The sequence below is a fragment of the Nerophis lumbriciformis genome, linkage group LG28, assembly GCF_033978685.3.
Source record: "Nerophis lumbriciformis linkage group LG28, RoL_Nlum_v2.1, whole genome shotgun sequence".
Lineage (NCBI taxonomy): Eukaryota > Metazoa > Chordata > Actinopteri > Syngnathiformes > Syngnathidae > Nerophis > Nerophis lumbriciformis.
The window spans coordinates 7,749,300-7,770,499 of NC_084575.2; the positions used below are offsets into that span (position 1 = coordinate 7,749,300).

General features: G+C 38.8%; 2 protein-coding genes across 4 annotated transcripts in view; one reads left to right on the forward strand and one right to left on the reverse strand.

Annotated features, from left to right (window-relative positions):
* LOC133570505 (uncharacterized) overlaps positions 1-21,200 on the forward strand; it is a 490,167-nt gene that overhangs the window by 195,579 nt on the left and 273,388 nt on the right. The gene's annotated exons all lie outside the window — the stretch shown is intronic.
* LOC133570700 (uncharacterized) lies at positions 8,850-18,345 on the reverse strand. 2 transcript variants are annotated; one of them, XM_072916478.1, is made up of 3 exons: positions 17,737-18,345; positions 16,490-16,720; positions 8,850-10,063 (listed from the first exon to the last, which is right to left on the reverse strand). In XM_072916478.1, the coding sequence occupies exons 1-3, from the start codon at positions 18,311-18,313 to the stop codon at positions 8,997-8,999; spliced, it is 1,875 nt and encodes a 624-aa protein (XP_072772579.1). In that variant the 5' UTR covers positions 18,314-18,345; the 3' UTR covers positions 8,850-8,996. The 2 variants fall into 2 exon arrangements, with proteins under 2 accessions (XP_072772579.1, XP_061779379.1); XM_061923395.2 differs by having other exon boundaries at positions 17,608-18,345.

Below are 21,200 nucleotides of genomic sequence, written 5' to 3' on the forward strand. Positions count from 1 at the left end.
ACCCCGGCCGCCATCAGAGTCGGCAAGAAACATATATTTCCCCAAAGTTACGTACGTGACAAGCACATAGCGGCACGCACGTACGGGCAAGTGATCAAATGTTTGGAAGCCAAAGCTGTACTCATGGTAGCGCGTCTGCTATCCAACTCAAAGTCCTCCTGGTTGTGTTGCTGCAGCCGCCGCTAATACACGATCCCACCTACAGCTTTCTTCTTTGCTGTCTCCATTGTTCATTAAACAAATTTCAAAAGATTCACCAACACAGATGTCCAGAATACTGTGGAATTATGTGGTGAAAACAGACGACTTAAACTGGCCACCGTGCTAATCCAAAATGTCTGCTTCAACCCGTGACGTCACGCGCAAACGTCATCATACCGAGACGCACTGGCTGAGGCTCGCAGTAATCCCGCCTCCTTGTGCTGGATGCCGTAGAATGCACCCCCTGACGGGAGTGTTATATCAACTAAAGCCCACACTTAAACTTTCCACGTGCAAGATTGAATCTATTTAAAAAAGTTATTTAATAAGAAGCCAAAAAGTGCAAAAACAATAATGTTCGTGTTGGAGGAGCCGTGAACGACTGCAGGGACACAACATTAGGTACACCTGCAGACTGCAGCACGGATTTCTTATTTCGTTCATTCACAACTCCTCCAACACGAACATTTTTGTTTTTGCACTTTTTGGCTTCTTATTAAATAACTTTTGTAACCTATTTTTATGGGCTTTCCTATTTGTGATTTTCCTGTTATACGCTGTTATGCAGTATATGCCTTGAGCTCTTATTTTGAAGGCGCTAAGAGCGGAAGTGATGACACGGAGTGGAGCGGAGGTTTTTGAAAGAAGGTAATTAAAGTGGTCCTCGTGTAAACTGGAGCATCCGTGTTTGTTATTTTGTAGTTTCATACAGTATAGGCGACATTTATAAACCCTCGGTTACACTTTTTTAAATAGATTCAATCTTGCACGTGGAAAGTTTAAGTGAGGGCTTTAGTTGATATAACACTCCCGTCAGGGGGTGCATTCTACGGCGGGGGTACATTATCCGGCGCAACAGCGGCGCATGGACTTCATTTATAAGTAAAGGTAAGACCATAATAATGTTTTTTTAATTAAATGTGCTTTTTTGTGTGCTACAGTTTGTTTGTGTAAAGTTAAAGTTAAGTTAAAGTAGCAATGATTGTCACACACACACTAGGTGTAATGAATTTGACCCATCCCCTTGATCACCTCCTAGGAGGTGAGGGGAGCAGTGGGCAGCAGCGGCGCCGCGCCCGGGAATATTTTTTGGTGACTTAACCCCCAATTCCAACCCTTGATGCTGAGTGCCAAGCAGGGAAGAATGCTGGTATGAGCTTTTAAACATAACCCGTTAACTGCTGCCAATCAAATGGTGAATAAGATACTCTTTAGGGTTCATATGTTTGTAAATCTGACTGTGATGAAGTCAGTGCCTCACCAGCCATCAACCTCACCGCATGCCACTGGTATTTATAAATGGTAGATTTATATAGGCAAGTAAGGTAAAGTTTTGTACCTGAGAAGTTTGGGCTATCTTGCTTCTGCAGCCTTCATCAGAGGTGTCACGTGATGTTAGCGTGACGTGTTATATGTATTGTTCCATCCCACCTGAAGTGGTGTCCCCTGGTGTGCGTCGGGGGTAGGGCGGGCCGCCCCCTGTTGTCTGGATGTCTGGATGTGTCCCAGGTGTGGGATAGTTGGTAACTTGTCAGGTACAAAACTTTACCTTACTAGCCTATATAAATCAACCATTTATAAATTTAAAAAGTTGTTGATGCATATTAAAACTTTGTTCAACTCTGGACGCTGCAGGTCTCCTGTGACGTGTGTGATCAGCGGAACCGCTAGGAAGTGACTTCCACAGTTTAATAACTGAGGAAATATGTCCCTGGACACATGAGGACTTTGAATATGACCAATGTATGATCCTGTAATTACTTGGTATCGGATCCATACCTAAATGAGTGGTATCATCCAAAACTAATGTAAAGTATCAAAGAAGATAAGAATAAGTGATTATTACATTTTAACAGAAGTGTAGATAGAACATGTTAAAGGGGAACATTATCACAATTTCAGAAGGGTTAAAACCATTAAAAATCAGTTCCCAGTGGCTTATTTTTTTTTTTGAAGTTTTTTTCAAAATTTTACCCATCACGCAATATCCCTAAAAAAAGGTTCAAAGTGCCTGATTTTAACCATCGTTATATACACCCGTCCATTTTCCTGTGACGTCACATAGTGATGCCAACACAAACAAACATGGCGGATAGAACAGCAAGCTATAGCGACATTAGCTCGGATTCAGACTCGGATTTCAGCGGCTTAACACTGTCTGATAAGATAATTACTAACAACTATCAACTAGGTTTACAGCATATGAAATACATTTGGCAACAACATGCACTTTGAGAGTGCAGACAGCCCATTTCAGGCGCGCTAAGAACATATATTTTTCCACGATTTCAGCAATCAGGTTATCCATCCATCCATTTCCTACCGCTTATGCCCTTCGGGGTCGCGGGGGGCGCTGGAGCCTATCTCAGCTACAATCGGGCGGAAGGCGGTGTACACCCTGGACAAGTCGCCACCTCATCGCAGGGCCAACACAGATATACAGACAACATTCACATTCACACACTAGGGACCATTTAGTGTTGCCAATCAACCTATCCCCAGGTGCATGTCTTTGGAGGTGGGAGGGGCCTATCCCCAGGTGCATGTCTTTGGAGGTGGGAGGAAGCCGGAGTACCCGGAGGGAACCCACGCAGTCAAGGGGAGAACATGCAAACTCCACACAGAAAGATCCCGAGCCTGGGATTGAACCCCAGACTACTCAGCACCTTCGTATTGTGAGGCAGACGCACTTACCCCTCTGCCAACGTGCTGCCGCACTCAAGTTAACCATACCTAAATAGACACAAAATACTGCATTACACAAGACTACCCGAATGTACTCGAATGATTGAAAAAAAAAATGCTTTTAAGCTAAATTATTGGTAAACACAGTTTATGTATAATAATTTACGTAAAACCGCGAGTAATGAATAAAGTCTTCATCAATTAATATATTCTGTAGACATACCCTCATCCGCTCTCTTTTCCTGAAAGCTGATCCGTCCAGTTTTGGAGTTGATGTCAGCAGGCCAGGGAAGCTAGGGTCGATATTCTTCTCTTGATCATCTTCGGTGGCATAAGGGACGGTGTGAGCCAAGACATCCAGGGGGTTTAGCTCGCTTGTCTGCGGGAACAAACTGCTTGCCGTGCTACCGAGGTCTTTTGTCCCTGAATTGCTCACACACTCCGGCAGATTCAATGGGGGTCTGGCGACAGATTTCTTTGACTTTATGGTTGGAAATGCATCTGCTTTGAGTGTCGCAGGATATCCACACATTCTTGCCATCTCTGTCGTAGCATAGCTTTCGTCGGTAAAGTGTGCGGAACAAACGACTGACCATTTCGTCGGCTTTCCCCACAGCCTCGTATTTTGAACACATTTCGTCCAGTTTCTTGCCACTTTCGCATCTTTGGGCCATTGGTGCAACTTGAATCCGTCCCTATTCGTGTTGTTACACCCTCCGACAACACACCGACGAAAGTGAGAAAATGGCGAATTGCTTCCCGATGTGACGTCATTGCTCCGAGAGCGAATATTAGAAAGGCGTTTAATTCGCCAAAATTCACCCATTTAGAGTTCGGAAATCGGTTAAAAAAATATATGGTCTTTTTTCTGCAACATCAAGGTATATATTGACGCTTACATAGGTCTGGTGATAATGTACCCCTTTAATAAAAAAAAAAAAATTCAAATAATAATAAAAAAAACAAAAAAAACGATACCAATAATAAAAAAAGCGATACTGATAACTTCCAATATTACATTTTAAAGCATTTATCGGCCGATAATATCGGCATGGCGTAGTGGGTAGCGCAACCGTGCCAGAAACCTGAGGGTTGCAGGTTCGCTCCCCGCCTTTTACCATCCAAAAATCACTGCCGTTGTGTCCTTGGGCGGGGCACTTCACCCTTTGCCCCCGGTGCCACTCACACCGGTGAATTGAATGATGAATGATAGGTGGTGGTCAGAGGGGCCGTTGGCGCAAATTGCAGCCATGCTTCCGTCAGTCTACCCCAGGGCAGCTGTGGCTATGAAAGTAGCTTACCACCACCAGGTGTGAATAAATGATGGGTTCTACATGTAAAGCGACTTTGGGTAATGTCGGAGGCAGATATTTACATATATCCGTTTTTAAGTGTTACTTCTTTTGATTTCATAATCATATTACAAAACAGCTAGTGTTTTTCTTCCAATTGTGGTCTTTTGGTTGTCTGCAAATACTGTGTGCTAAACCTTGAGTGAGGAATGTAAGAAAGAGAGATACTCCTTTCTCTTATCTAGCCTTATGTCCAGGTGCGGAGGGCAATGGGCATGTGTTTTGGCTGGAGGGACATGACTGCGAGGGTGGGAGGGAGAGAGACTTGATAGGGGAGAGGGTTTTTCATGGGAGGGGGGCAGACCATCTTGGCGGCGCGATTGAATGTTCTATGCTGGACTGGTCTCAATGTATTTACAAAGCTTTGCAAATATATTACAAAATACCTATTCTGTCTCTGGTGGTTTTTCTACTCAGCTTTAAGTGTCGTAAAGAGCTTGGGAGCGACTTGTGACTTGAATTCCCTGGGAGGAACAACTGGTCCAAACGCAACAGTACTTAGAAAAGCGCTATATAAATCTCAGGTATTATTATTATCATTATTATTGGACATCTCTACCTTTGTACTTTGCTCGGAGTTCCAATACAAGTGTGTGACATATCAGTACATTTGGACACACCTTCTCATTCATGACTATTTGCATTGTAGATTGTCATCAAAACTATGAATGAACACAAAAAAAAAGTGAAAAAACTGAAGACATGTTTTATATTGTAGTTTCTTCAAAATAGCCACCCTTGCTCTGATTAATGCTTTGCACACTCTTGGCATTCTCTCCATGAGCTTCAAGAGGTAGTCACCTGAAATGGTTTTCCAACAGTCTTGAAGGAGTTAGCTCATGGAGAGAATGCCAGGAGTGTGCAAAACAGTAATCAGAGCAAATGGTGGCTATTTTGAAGAAACTAGAATATAAAACATGTTTTCAGTTATTTTTTTGTCAAGTACATAACTCCTCATGTGTTCATTCATAGTGTTGATGTGACAATCTACAATGTAAATAGTCAGGAGAAGCTGTGTCCAAACTTTTGGCCTGTACTTTTGACCGCTACTGGTCCGTGGATCGATTGGTACCGGGCCGCACAAGAAATTATTAGTTATTTCCGTTTTATTTATTATCTGAGCCCGAACGATTTTTTTTAATTTTTTTTAGTATTTTATTTTGAAAAATGACCGGATTCTCTGGATTATATATTGGTCACTTGAGCGGCAAAATGTAACCCTGCCAGGAAAATGAGCAAAAAACAGACGTCTTTGGAAAGTTTCTTTGTGAAGGGGAAAAGGCTTTGGGAAGAGAGAGAAGAACAGCCTACGACTTCCAACAAAAATAAATCTTTTAACAGACAATAGCAGAAGTCCTCCTTGAAATATGGATTTATGACAACAGGTGATTCCCCCGCACTCTGCATAATATGTGGCGAGCAGCTCTCTAATGAGGCCATGAAGCCTTCAAAACTGCTTGGCCACTTAGAGACCGAGCACCCTGGATTCAAAGACAAGTATTTTGAAAGAAAAAAGATGAAGATGAAAAAGAGAAGAAATGACCACATCAGTCAATGAGAATCACTGAGAGCATCGTACTTAGTGGCTAATCATATTGCTAAGGCTAAAAAGCCATTCACTATTGGTGAAGAATTGATCCTTCCTGCCGCTAAAGTCAACTTCTAGGAGAGGCTGCTAAGAAGATATCTCTGTCGGCTACACCGCGACTCGGCGCATTGAGGAAATAGCTGAAGACATTGAGACACAATTGTTAGAGAGGATTGCTAATCACCGTGGTAACGCACTCCAGCTTGACCAATCTACAGCGTTACGGTGAGTTCAAACTCTCATTTCTTTTTTATGTTGTATCTGCATTTTATTTTGAAGGCATGTAACCGTTTTTCTTAGCTGTTGAGTGGAAAAAGAAGTTAAAACACAAATGGTAAAAGTTTTGTGACGTGTGCAATTTTAGAGGCATATTTTTCTGAATTCTATTGTATTTTCAAAAATATTGAATATAGATATTTTTTTCAAAACACTTTATTCAGCATCAACAGTGCAGTACAACACAGTGTCTAAATAAGCAAGTGCTCACATTTATTTGACATTTTGTCTTGTAAAACAATCCATCCATCCATCCATTTTCTACCGCTTATTCCCTTCGGGGTCGCGGGTGGTGCTGGAGTCTATCTCAGCTACAGTCGGGTGGAAAGCGGAGTGCACCCTGGACAAGTCGCCACCTCATCACAGGGCCAACACAGATAGACAGACAACATCACACACTAGGGACCATTTAGTGTTGCCAATCAACCTATCCCCAGGTGCATGTCTTTGGAGGTGGGAGGGGCCTATCCCCAGGTGCATGTCTTTGGAGGTGGGAGGGGCCTATCCCCAGGTGCATGTCTTTGGAGGTGGGAGGAAGCCGTAGTTGAACCCACGCAGTCATGGGGAGAACATGCAAACTCCACACAGAAAGATTCCAAGCCCGGGATTGAACTCAGGGCTACTCAGGACCTTTGTATTGTGAGGCACATGCACTAACCCCTCTTCTACCGTGCTGCCCTCTTGTAAAACCTCCCCCACCAAATCTGCCCGCTTACCCCTCTACATGTAAAGCGACTTTGGGTACTTAGAAAAGCGCTATATAAATCCCAGTTATTATTATTATTATTATTATTATTACCCCTGACCTTTTCAAAACAAATACATGAAATGATTTATTTTTTTTCTTCATAAAGAAATACAATCATGTGTGCTTACGGACTGTATCCCTGCAGACTGTATTGATCTATATTGATATATCAATCAATCAATCAATCAATCTTTATTTATATAGCCCTAAATCACAAGTGTCTCAAAGGGCTGCACAAGCCACAACGACATCCTCGGTACAAAGCCCATATAATGTATATATTGTGTTTTTTATGTTGATTTAATAATTTAAAAAAAAAAAAAAAAAAAAAAAAAAAAAAAAAATATATATATATATATATATATATATATATATATATATATATATATATATATATATATATATATATATATATATATATATGTATTTTTTTTATTTCTTGTGCGGCCCGGTACCAATCGGTCTGCTGACCGGTACCGGGCCATGGCCCGGTGGTTGGGGACCACTGCTGTATAGCACACACTGCAACTGATCCAGCTGGTCCCAGTCGTCAGAGAGATGAGAGCACGGAACGTGGAACCGCTGTGTCGTCCTCGGCAGTAAATCATCAGTGGGCACTAGAGTGTGTCTGCTCGGCTCCACAAGGGGGAAGCGGGCGTGGAAAGGTTACGTAACTCCGCTCTGGCCGACATCCACAGTCCACGCTCTGACTGCTTGCCCACTGACCAACTCCTGCCACTTCTTATCTTATTGTCCGGGCCGCTAAAAGGCTGAGCTCCACTTTTCCCTGGTCTCTAACAAGCTGTGATGCTGTTACACTGCAGGGTTAGGAACAGCTTGGATCATTCCTTCAAATGTTCCACTTCCATTCACACATTTAAAAAACACTTTAAGACCAATGTCTTGAAAAAATATATCACTCTTGAATCAACACTGCAGGTAATACTATGATCAATGTTAATTGAAAACTAAGTGTGAGATATAAATAATAATGGAAGTGTTTGTATATAGTATATAATTGGTGCAGAGGTTTAACACGTGTACAAGGATATTTCACATGCCTTTACTGTGTATATCATTGAACTGTGTTCATGTTGTGTATAATGTGTATTTATAATATGTTGTACAAAGGACATTTCATCATTTTCGGAAGTTCATCTTGTACTTGACATTGTTTATAGGGTTAGGCGCAGTAAGTGTTCAACTTCAGCCTAAACACTTTCGCTCTGCAACATTTTCTTTTTCAATCTATGAATGTACAACTGTTTGTTTATTTTGTTGACCATTGACCGAAGAACAATAATAAACTAATGATGATGAAGATGTATCTGTGCAAGTGAACAATTGGACAGACTACACACACACATCAGAAACACAAATGTTAGAAGCCTACAACAATATATGTGAAGAAGACTTTAGGATTAAAAGTGAAGATGAGAGGTGAAATAAGTACAAATGCAGCAATAAAAACAAGCAACTCCACTCACGATGGCTCTAAAGTTCAGTGATGTGTTGCTAACTTCAGCATTTTTCTTCTTTGTTGATGTTTTGCAGTAGTTAACATCCATGATGTAACAATGCTGCTAATTTACCAGAGTCCACATTTTGTTAACCATTTTATTCATTCATACTTTGAATTGGATAATAACATCAATTAAATAAAATAGAAAATATGCATGGAAAAAAAAATAAATAATAATAAGATGTCCTCCGTTTAACAATGAGAAAATAGAATAAAATAGTAGCTACATTTATAATATTCAAGACATGCACACAACGTAAAAAGTAACTACAGGACATCATATAAGACTAGAAGATGAGAAGCACTACATACAACATCAAATATACATTCTTATTAAACATGCTGTGTTTTTAAACTACATTTAGCACAATCACTGTTTAAGTGTTTTTACATCCCTGCAGCTTCCATGACTGTTACACACTTGTGTCTACTGACCTGATACTTATACCTGAACATCTTATCATACACAGTGCAACTAAACGGTTTCTCACCAGTGGGTGTTCTCATGTGTGTGGTCATGCGTTCCTTTATCAAGAAACTCTTCTCACAAAAAGGGCAAGTAAAAGGTTTCTCACCTGTGTGTGTTCTCATGTGTAATGTCATGTCATTCTTGGTGTTGAATCTTTAAGCACAAACTGAGCAAGCAAAAGGTTTATCTTCAGTGTGTGTTCTCATGTGTCTGGTCATGTGATGCTTTGTGGAGAAACTCTTCTTACAAACAGAGCAAGTAAAAGGTTTCTCACCTGTGTGTGTTCTCATGTGTAATGTCATGTCATTCTTAGTGTTGAATCTTTTAGCACAAGCTGAGCAAGCAAAAGGTTTCTCTCCAGTGTGTGTTCTCATGTGTGTGGTCATGTTACCCTTTTGGAAGAAATTTTTCTTACAAACAGAGCAAGTAAAAGGTTTCTCTCCAGTGTGTGTTTTCATGTGTAATATCATGTCATTCTCAGTGTTGAATCTTTTAGTGCAAGCTGAGCAAGCAAAAGGTTTCTCTCCAGTGTGTGTTCTCATGTGTGTGGTCATGTTACCCTTTTGGAAGAAATTTTTCTTACAAACAGAGCAAGTAAAAGGTTTCTCTCCAGTGTGCATTCTCATGTGTATGGTCATGTCACCCTTTCTGAAGAAACTCTTCTTACAAACGGAGCAAGCAAAAGGTTTCTCTCCAGTGTGTGTTCTCATGTGTGTGGTCATGCATTCCTTTCTGGAGAAACTCTTCTTACAAACAGAGCAAGTAAAAGGTTTCTCTCCAGTATGTATTCTCATGTGTACTGTAAAATTACACTTCTTTCTAAATAATTTCCCACATTCAGAGCAGTCAAAGTGTTTGTTGTTAGTGTGATGTCTCGTATCACCTTTAGAGTCATTTTTACTCTCCAAAGGTTTTTGGATGTGGTCACTGTGATCAGAAGAGTGTGACATCATGTGGTCCATGTCTGACAGTGGAGCAAAGATGCTGTCTGGTTCTGACTTGATATCTTCACAATGCTCTCCATCAGCTTCTGTGATGTGTTGACTTACAAGCTCCGCCCCTCTGTTCTCCTCACTTTGACTGTGATGAAGCTGTAAGGACTGAGCTTCATCTTCATCATGAAGCTGCTCCTCTTTAATGTGGGAGGGGGCCTGTAGCTCCTTCTGTCCCACACTGGTGTGCCACTCCTCTTCATGACTCCCCGCTGACACCCGCTGGACGTCTGCAGAACAAATGAGGTGTTACTGTATTGAAGTTTGCAGTATATAAACTATTGACATGTGAGCTAGGCCAAATAGACAGTGATGGGCAAGCTACCTGGACAATGTAGTAAGCTAAGCTACAAGTTACTCTCAATTAAATGGAGCTAAGCTATCCTCAGAGAATTGGAGCACGCTACACTACAAGCTACACTGCAAAAGTAGCTTGCCACATCAAGTATATATATATATATATATATATATATATATATATATATATATATATATATATATATATATATATATTGGCCCACATGTATAATATCAATGTTTATGTTGTCCATGGAAAGAAGTTAGTAAGAAGCAAAAGAAAAACAACCAACCATGGATGACAAAAGGACTGAAAAATGCTTGTCACAAAAAAAAGACATTATATGGAATATTAATAACACAGACATCTATAGAGGCAGAAAATAAGTATAATAAATATAAAAACAATCTAATTGGTATACTAGGAACATGTAAGAAGGAATACTACAGACAATTATTAAAGAAGAACAGAAACAACATGAGAGCAACATGGGGCATCCTAAATAGCATCATTAAAAATGCCGCTAAGAAAGATTACCCCCAGTACTTTCTACATGGAAATACAAAAAATGACAATATGAACCAAATAGTTGAACGTTTTAATGATTACTTTGTTAATATCAGAAAAAATGTGGAACAAAGATTTCCAATGCAGATGATGGATCAGTTGAGGACTTGAGTGAGCTCATAGACAGAAATCCCAATTCCATGTTTCTTAAGAACGTGACAAAAGAAGAAATAATCAAAATTGTAAAACATTGTAAATCCAAGACCTCAACCGACTGTCATGGAATAGATATGGTAACCATAAAAAAGGTTATAGAAGACATTTCAGAACCTCTGACATATATCAGCAACGTATCATTTCTAACCCGCAAATTCCCTGACAAAATGAAAATTGCGAAAGTCGTACCAATTTCTAAGAATGGAGACATACACCAGTTTACTAACTACACACCAGTTTCATTACTTCCACCATTCTCCAAAATCATGGAAAAACTATTCAATAGCTGATTAGATTTATTTATCAACAAAAGTGGGACGCTGGTGGAGAACCAATATGGACTCCCAGCAAATATCTCAACATCTGGTCAACATATGTAATAACAAGTGTAGGTAAGATATTGAAATGAATCAAAACAATGTATATATATATATATCTTTATATATTTAAAAATGCTGGTCCTAAAGAGGTAAGCATTTTTCAGAGGTTGTCAAGAAGGCCACACATACAATAATGTGTGTGTGTGTTTTTTTGAGACATGAAAAAGGAAAAGTATCTTTAATATGAGGAGGTGTGAACAAGTGATGACATAAATCATGGTCCCAATAACATTGCATCTAATACTAGAGTCTGTGAACATTGCTCCGAAGTCAGGATTTTTTGTTGATTTAATGTGCATATAAAACTAACATTGACAGGTGCAAAGGCAGCAATATATGATAAAACAAGATGGCAGCTAAAGAAGGACTAAAGAAGGAATTCCCTATTCATCCCCCTCTGGTCAACATATGTAATAACAAGTGTGAGTAAGAATTTGAAATATGCCTCCTTTGGCCAAATTATATATAAAATAAATATGTATATAGAGACATACTGTAATAACTTGAAGTAAATAATGAAGATTAAAAACCAATTACAAACAAAACATTTTAAACAAAACTAATTAAAATTAACTAAAAGCTTACCTTTTTTATATTTGCATAGTATGTATATATTAATGTTGTAAATACAAATCTTTATATATCTAGAAACGGTGGTCCTAAAGAGGTAGGCACTGTCACATCTAATAGAGAGCCAAATACTAGAGTCTGTGAACATTGCTCCAAAGTCAAGATTTGTTGTTGATTTAATGTGCATACAAAAGTGAACATTGACAGGTGAAAAGGCAACAATATATGATAAAACAAGATGGCAGCTAAAGAAGGACTTCCCTATTCATCCCCAAAAAACCTGCCAGGTGAGCAGCTGATTTGACCACTTCTGGTGCTGACGTAAGACAACCTGCGTCACATATGTTTATTTTAATGAAATAAGTTTATTTCCATCATATAATCAACCATCAACCATTCTGTGTGACCAGTTTAACAGTACAGATGATACATATTTAACAATCATACACATTTACACACAAAAAGAAAAGACAAAGAATGACGGAAAAAGGAATAGGCTGAAGCCAAAGCTTATATTTGGGGGGATTACCCCCAATACTTCTTAGACGGAAACACAAATAATGACAACATGAAGGAAGTAGTTGAAAGCTTCCATAATTACTTTGTAAATATTGGAAGAAAGGATTCCAGACCCAGTTTCAATTGAGGACTATAATGATACCATAGAGCCAAATCCCAACTCCATGTTCCTCAGTAATGTGACACAGGAGGAAATAGTTATAATCCTGTAATCTAAGACTTCAACTGATTGTAATGGAATTGATATGAAAACCATACAAAAGGTTCTAGAAGAGATCTCAGGACCATTCATGTATATTAGTAACATATCATTTCAAATACCCAAACTAAATGAAAATAGCTAAAGTTGCACCAATTTATAAGACTGGAGACAAACACCAATTTACAAATTATAGACCTGTTTCTTTACTTCCACAGTTTTCTAAAATCATTGAAAAAGTGTCCAATAACAGATTAGAGAGTTTCACAAACAAACATAGAATACTAGAAGAGAATCAATATGGATACACAGCTAATATTTCAACTTTGATGGCTTTCATTGAAATGACAGAAGAAATGAGCAATGCAATAGATAGTAAAAAATGTGCAGCAGCAGTGTTGTTGGATCGAACTAAAGCATTTGACACAATTAATCACAATATTTTCATCAAAAAACTAGAAGGATATGGCATCAGAGGGTTGGTCTTAAACTGGATAAGAAGTTATTTAACCAACAGGAAACAATACGTGAAGCTAAGCCAACACACTTCTACAACACTAAATATATCCTGTGGTGTACCTCAGGGATCAATACTAGGACCTCAATTATTCAATCTCTATATAGATGACATTTGTAAAGTTACAAAATATTTAAAGTTAGTATTATTTGCAGATGATACAACAGTATACACAATATGCTTTGACAATCTTTGAATCTCAGTAAAAGTAAAATAATGCTATTTGGTAACAGTAGAAGAGAAAGTCAAACACAAATACAAATAGATGGAAAGAGTAAATGAAACCAAATTTCTAGGTATAATAATTGATGATACAATGAACTGCAAATCTCATGTAAAAAATATACAACATAAAGTAGCAAGAAACACGTCAATAATGAATAAAACAAAACATGTTCTAGAACAAAAATGTCTTCATATTCTCTACTGCTCACTAGTGTTACATATCTGACTTATTGTGTAGAAATATGGGAAATAACTACAAAAGTACACTTCATTCATTAACTGTGTTACAAAAAAGATCAGTTATAATAATACATCATGTTGGATATAGAGAACATACAAACACTTTATTTATTGAATCAAAAATACTGAAATTCCACCACATAGTGAATTTGCAAACATCTAAAATGATACACAAAGCAAACTATAACCTGCTAGCCAAGAATGTACAACAATTCTCAAAAAAAGAGGAGAAATATAATCTTAGAAAAAAATTTAATTTAAAACATTTGTATGCACGTACAACACTTAAGACCTTCAGTATATCAGTATGTGGAATTAAATGATGGAATGGATGAAGCAAAGCAATCAAACAATGTACTAATATGATCCACTTCAAGAAACTCTTCACACTTAAAGTGTTTACAAAGTACAAAGAAGAAGATACACATTCTCAATTTATTTCATCCATCATTCATTTTCTACATCATCTTACTCATCTCACCATATGAAATATAACTTACTTCACTCATTATTATTTATTTATTGTTATTGTTATTACTTATGGAGTATATTGTGAATACATTGAGAACAGGAAGTGAACAAACGTTTTAACAACTGTTATGTAAAATAAAAGTGGTAGAATTAAATAAGCTCTGCTTCTTCCTACTCCTTTTCTAACATGTTGAAAAGACAAACTGGAAATTGTGATGTATCATGTTGTATGCATGCATGTGTGATGTATCATGTTGTATGCATGCATGTGTGATGTATCATGTTGTATGCATGCATGTGTGATGTATCATGTTGTATGCATGCATGCATGTGTGATGTATCATGTTGTATGCATGGATGTGTGATGTATCATGTTGTATATACATATACATATACATATACGTGTATGGTGACATGGCCTAAACATATCCACATATACTTGGTGTATCGTGACATGGCCTAAACATATCCAAATATACATGGTGTATCGTGGCATGGCCTAAACATATCCACATACAGTATATATGGTGTATCGTGACATGGCCTAAACATATCCACATATATATGGTGTATCGTGACATGGCCTAAACATATCCACATATATATGGTGTATCGTGACATGGCCTAAACATATCCACATATATATGGTGTATCGTGACATGGCCTAAACATATCCACATATATATGGTGTATGGTGACATGGACTAAACATATCCACATATATATGGTGTATCGTGACATGGACTAAACATATCCACATATATATGGTGTATCGTGACATGGCCTAAACATATCCACATATATACGGTGTATCGTGACATGGCCTAAACATATCCACATATATACGGTGTATCGTGACATGGCCTAAACATATCCACATATATATGGTGTATCGTGACATGGCCTAAACATATCCACATATATATGGTGTATCGTGACATGGCCTAAACATATCCACATATATATGGTGTATCGTGACATGGCCTAAACATATCCACATATATACGGTGTATCGTGACATGGCCTAAACATATCCACATATATACGGTGTATCGTGACATGGCCCAAACATATCCACATATATATGGTGTATGGTGACATGGCCTAAACATATCCACATATATATAGTGTATCGTGACATGGCCTAAACATATCCACATATATATGGTGTATCGTGACATGGCCTAAACATATCCACATATATATGGTGTATCGTGACATGACCTAAACATATCCACATATATATGGTGTATCGTGACATGGCCTAAACATATCCACATATATATGGTGTATCGTGACATGGCCTAAACATATCCACATATATATGGTGTATCGTGACATGGCCTAAACATATCCACATATATATGGTGTATGGTGACATGGACTAAACATATCCACATATATATGGTGTATCGTGACATGGACTAAACATATCCACATATATATGGTGTATCGTGACATGGCCTAAACATATCCACATATATATGGTGTATGGTGACATGGACTAAACATATCCACATATATATGGTGTATCGTGACATGGACTAAACATATCCACATATATACGGTGTATCGTGACATGGCCTAAACATATCCACATATATATGGTGTATCGTGACATGGCCTAAACATATCCACATATATACGGTGTATCGTGACATGGCCTAAACATATCCACATATATATGGTGTATCGTGACATGGCCTAAACATATCCACATATATATGGTGTATCGTGACATGGCCTAAACATATCCACATATATATGGTGTATCGTGACATGGCCTAAACATATCCACATATATACGGTGTATCGTGACATGGCCTAAACATATCCACATATATACGGTGTATCGTGACATGGCCTAAACATATCCACATATATATGGTGTATGGTGACATGGCCTAAACATATCCACATATATATGGTGTATCGTGACATGGCCTAAACATATCCACATATATATGGTGTATCGTGACATGGCCTAAACATATCCACATATATATGGTGTATCGTGACATGACCTAAACATATCCACATATATACGGTGTATCGTGACATGGCCTAAACATATCCACATATATACGGTGTATTGTGACATGGCCTAAACATATCCACATATATACGGTGTATCGTGACATGGCCTAAACATATCCACATATATATGGTGTATCGTGACATGGACTAAACATATCCACATATATATGGTGTATCGTGACATGGCCTAAACCTATTCACATATTAATAAAAGGCCATATCGCCCAGCCCTAGTAAGAATGTGATTTTTTTTTTTTTTAAATATATCCGCCATCATGTCTTTTATAATGATTGTGAACGATAGAAAAATTTCCCCAAAAAAGTGCAGTTCCCCTCTAAATTCCAATGATTAGATTTAAGACTTGAAGTGTATGAGCATGAAGTGATGAAGCCTACTTGGATGAGTCTTTTAAGACAAAGTGAACAGTCCAGTTGTGATGGATTGAATGCCCTGAGAATAAAATGATATGTGCTTACTTGGACTGTGATGAAGCTGTGAGGACTCAGGTGCTTTGTCTTCATGCTCTTCAGTCTTCACAGAGACGACAGTCAGTGGAAACTTGCTGACATCATCCTCCTTCTGCCCTACAACACACTCTCCCTCCTCTTCCTCTTTAAAATAGGGGGGCTGTGGATCCTCTGAAGTGAAACTGTCCCCTTGCAGATGAGGGAGACATTCTTCTTGGTGTCCAATCAGCTGATGGATGTCTACAGGACACAAACAAAACACATTTTAACTCCTACATGCTAAATATTAAATCGTACATGAAATATAGGGCTGTGGCTATTGAAAATGTTATTAATCAAGTGTTCTACTGGAAATGCTTACGATTAATCGAGTAACTGGATAAAACAGTGTTGCTTGGTTAAAGACAAATTTAAGCCACTTTAAGACAATTCACTTAATAATGAACGGCCAATTGGTTTGAGATGGTATGAGATCAAGATGTCATCTTTAGATCAGGCTTTGTTTTTTCCACAATCACTGCCACATTAAAAAGTTAAAGTACCAATGATTGTCACACACACACTAGGTGTGGCCAGATTATTCTCTGCATTTGACCGATCACCCTTGATCACCCCCTGGGAGATGAGGGGAGCAGTGAGCAGCAGCGGTGGCTGCGCCCGGGAATAATTGTTATGGTTATTTAACCCCCATTTCCAACCCTTGATGCTGAGTGCCAAGCGGGGAGGTAATGGGTCCTATTTTTGGAAATGTTCCCTTCGAGTAAAATCTTTACCGCAGATTGAACATGAAAAAGGTTGTTCTCCAGTGTGTGTTCTTATGTGTCCTTTTAAACTTTGATTTCTTACAAAACTCTTACCACATTCTGAGCAGGAAAAGGTTTTTCTCCAGTGTGTATTCTCTTATGTATTTTCAAATCGTGCCTATGAGTTAAACATTTACCGCAGATTGAACATAAAAAAAGTTTTTTCTGCAGTGTGTGTTCTCATGTGTCTTTTCAGATGACTAGGATATTTGAAAGTTTTGTCACAGTGAGAACATGTGAAGTAAGTGTTGTCAGTGTGACATGTCTTATCATCTTTAGAGTCTTCATCATCAGTGTCAGGAGAGTGTGACGTTCTGTCCTCACTATCTGATAGTGGAGCTAAGATCTTGTCTGCTTGTGATCCTCCACAGTGGTCTCCATCAGCTTCTGTTGTCATGTGTTGTGTTGAGCTGCTGCTTGGAGGCTCCGCCTCTCTCTTCTCCTCACTCTCACCTTTGACCTCATCATCTTCACTCTTCACAGGGACACCAGTCACTGGCATCTTGGTGACATCAACCTCCTCCAGTCCTTCAAGATACTCTCCCTGCTGACTGATGCTGCGTTCCTCCTCTTCCTCTTTAATGTGAGAGCTCAGTGGGTCCTCCTCTTCATCCTTAACGTGAGGGGTCAGTGGGTCCTCCTCTTCCTCTTTAATGTGAGGGGTCAGTGGGTCTTCCTCTTTAATGTGAGGGCTCAGTGGGTCCTCTTCTTCCTCCTTAATGTGAGGGCTCAGTGGATCCACTGGTTCCTCTTTAAAATGAGGTGTCAGTGGGTACTCCTCTTCCTCCTTAATGTGAGGGCTCAGTGGATCCACTGGTTCCTCTTTAAAATTAGGTGTCAGTGGGTACTCCTCTTCCTTTTTAAAATGGGGTGTCAGTGGGTACTCCTCTTCCTTTTTAAAATGGGGGATCAGTGTGTCCTCCTCTTCCTCTTTGATGTGAGTGGTCAGTGGGTCATCCTCTTCCTCTTTAAAATGGGGGATCAGTGGGTGTTCCTCTTCCTTATTAATGTGGGAGGGCTGTGGCTCCATCCTGAAGCTCCACTTCTGTTGCTCAGGGAGAAGATGTTCTTCACAGACGTCTGCAGGACACAAGAAGACAAACACGTTTTAAAAACATCCATCTCTGCTCAGTCACGTTTGCATGCACTTAGGAAAAACAAGTTCTTGTATGAACTGTCTTCAAATCTCAGTGACGCACAAACACGCTGCTCTTTACAACATTATTCACAGGAAAAGAAAAACAAACCAGGACGACAGGACTTTTTACTTTGGATGGACGATATGGTTTAAAATTGATTTTGCGATATATTATTTCATATAGAATTACTAAGAGAACCATTTTAAAACAGGCTACACAGGCTCCTAATTTAGTTGCTGAAATATGCAGTAAAATATTACATCATTTGCAGTATTATTTTCTCAAATAAATTAACCAGATATTAACAGTAAATAAACAAGTACCTAAATGGGTTATACTTGTATTGCGCTTTTCTACCTTCAAGGTACTCAAAGCGCTTTGACACTATTTCCACATTCACCCATTCACACACATATTCACACACTGATGGCGGGAGCTGCCATGCAAGGCGCTAACCAGCAGCCATCAGGAGCAAGGGTGAAGTGTCTTTCCCAAGGACACAACGGACGTGACTAGGATGGTAGAAGGTGGGGATTGAACCCCAGTAACCAACAACCCTCCGATTGCTGGCCACGGTCAACTTCGCCACGCCGTCCCACATAAAAAACAATTGTTTCAACAAAATAATACAATTAGAAATGACACAATATGTTACTGCATATGTCAGCTGCCAAATTAGGAGGTTTTGTAACCCGCTTTGAAATTCTTCTATTATCAATCATATACCAAATGATATATGGTGACATATATTGTTATTAGGATATAGATTTGAGGTCATATCGCCCATACCAAACATTGGTTCGCCGAGTCATTTTGTTTGGCCCACCAAATATATTTATTTTTTATATTCTTCAGATGTGTGTATATGTTTAAAATGTTGTACTACTGTTCTACATCTCGTGGAAGTGTCATGTCATGGGGATGGTGTGCTTTTAACTAAGGGTGTGACGATACGGTCAGCTCACCAAAGGATACTCGATATTGGCTTTAGGAGAACGAGGCGATATTTTGGTGGTAAACATGATTCTTACACATATGTGTACTTCATGTGTATATGAATGTACTTTCCCTTGTGTGCTTAGTTTTACTGTAACTTCATTGTGAATAATATCTATAAACAACCTTTTTCATCTTTAATTTGAAGGACTGTTTACTTATCTGACAAATTCAAAGGAAACTGCACTTTTTTTAAATGTCGCCTATCATTCACAATCCTTATGTAAGACATATGTTTTTCATTTTTATGAATTCTAATTAGTAAATAAACGTGAGCAAAAATCAGCTAATATTGGAGTCAATGGGAGCTCCTCTATTAGACCCACAAAGTCCTCCAAATAACCATCCAAAAACTGCCAACAATACTCCATTTACATTTTGTGACCTGAATAATAACCAAGTATTAGCGATATTGTTATTATAAGCGCTAACGTTAAGGACCTACTTTTAGCGGCGCATTGATCACAGAAATAACTAGTTTATGCTGCTATATTGACATACTGAGCTGCTTTCTCGCCTCTAAAATGGTGAAAGCTAATTCTAGATTATAAATCATGCCTCTCATTTATATGGTGAAGGTTGTGGACATAAACCGAGAACTTGGTCAACTTTGACATCCAACTTAGACCTGGAGATGGCAAGAAAGACACGAAAATACGCTCTTTTGCACCCACCCTTTTTTAACCCTTTGTGAGGATTAATTCTTCATCTAAACGGGAAGATATGAACATCTCATCAGTCGGCATCCCAGTGAGAGCAGACATTGTATGCTTAAAATGAGCAAGATATGTAAATATGACATGTTATTAAGAATGTTACTACATTACATATATACTTACAGTGTGTATTTAAAATGTTGAAGGTTTTAGGATGTTATTTAGAGCACTTTATAGGCAGAATAGAGCGGCTACCAATGACTCAATTGTTAGCTAACTTTTGCTAAGGTTTATTTTCTATTGAGGATGCATTAACCATCGACCTGCTCAGTGGCCTTGTGGTTAGAGTGTCTGCCCTGACACTGGAAAGTCGTGAGTTCAAACCCTGGCCGAGTCATACCAAAGACTATAAAAACGGGACCCATTGCCTCCTTGCTTGGCACTCAGCATCATGGGTTGGGGGTTAAATCCCCAAATGATTCCCAAGCGCGGCCTCCGCTGCCCTCACCTCCCAGGGGGTGAACTTGGGGATGGGTCAAATGCAGAGGATCATTTCACCACACCTAGTGTGGGACTACCGTTGGGACCTGAACTTTAACTTACAAAGGGACTGTGAATGATTCCAAAAAGTGCAGTTCCCCTTGAAATGAGAAAACAGAACAAAAACATATCATGTGAAGTGAATTATATTTATATAGCGCTTTTCTCTAGTGACTCAAAGCGCTTTACATAGTGAAACCCAATACCTAAGTTACATTTAAACCAATGTTAACTGGGAGCAGGTCAGTAAAATGTCTTGCCCAAGGACACAACAGCTACGATGGCAGAAGCTGGGATCGAACCTGGAACCCTCAAGTTGCTGGCACGGCCACCCTACCAACCGAGCTATACCGCCCCAAGTAACAAGAACAAAATACATTAATAATAAAATGCCTCATAACAAATGTGATGAATTTATCTTATTACTGTCCTTTTTCGGGCTTTCCCTTTTAAAGGGCAAAGTCCTCGCAGGGTCTTTTGTCCTAATGACTGTCTGGTTAAAGTGAAGAGACTATAATTTAGGAAAACTATTTATTTACAAATGGACTAGAATAAGTCACTCATTTTTAAAAGTAGCTAAAGTTGG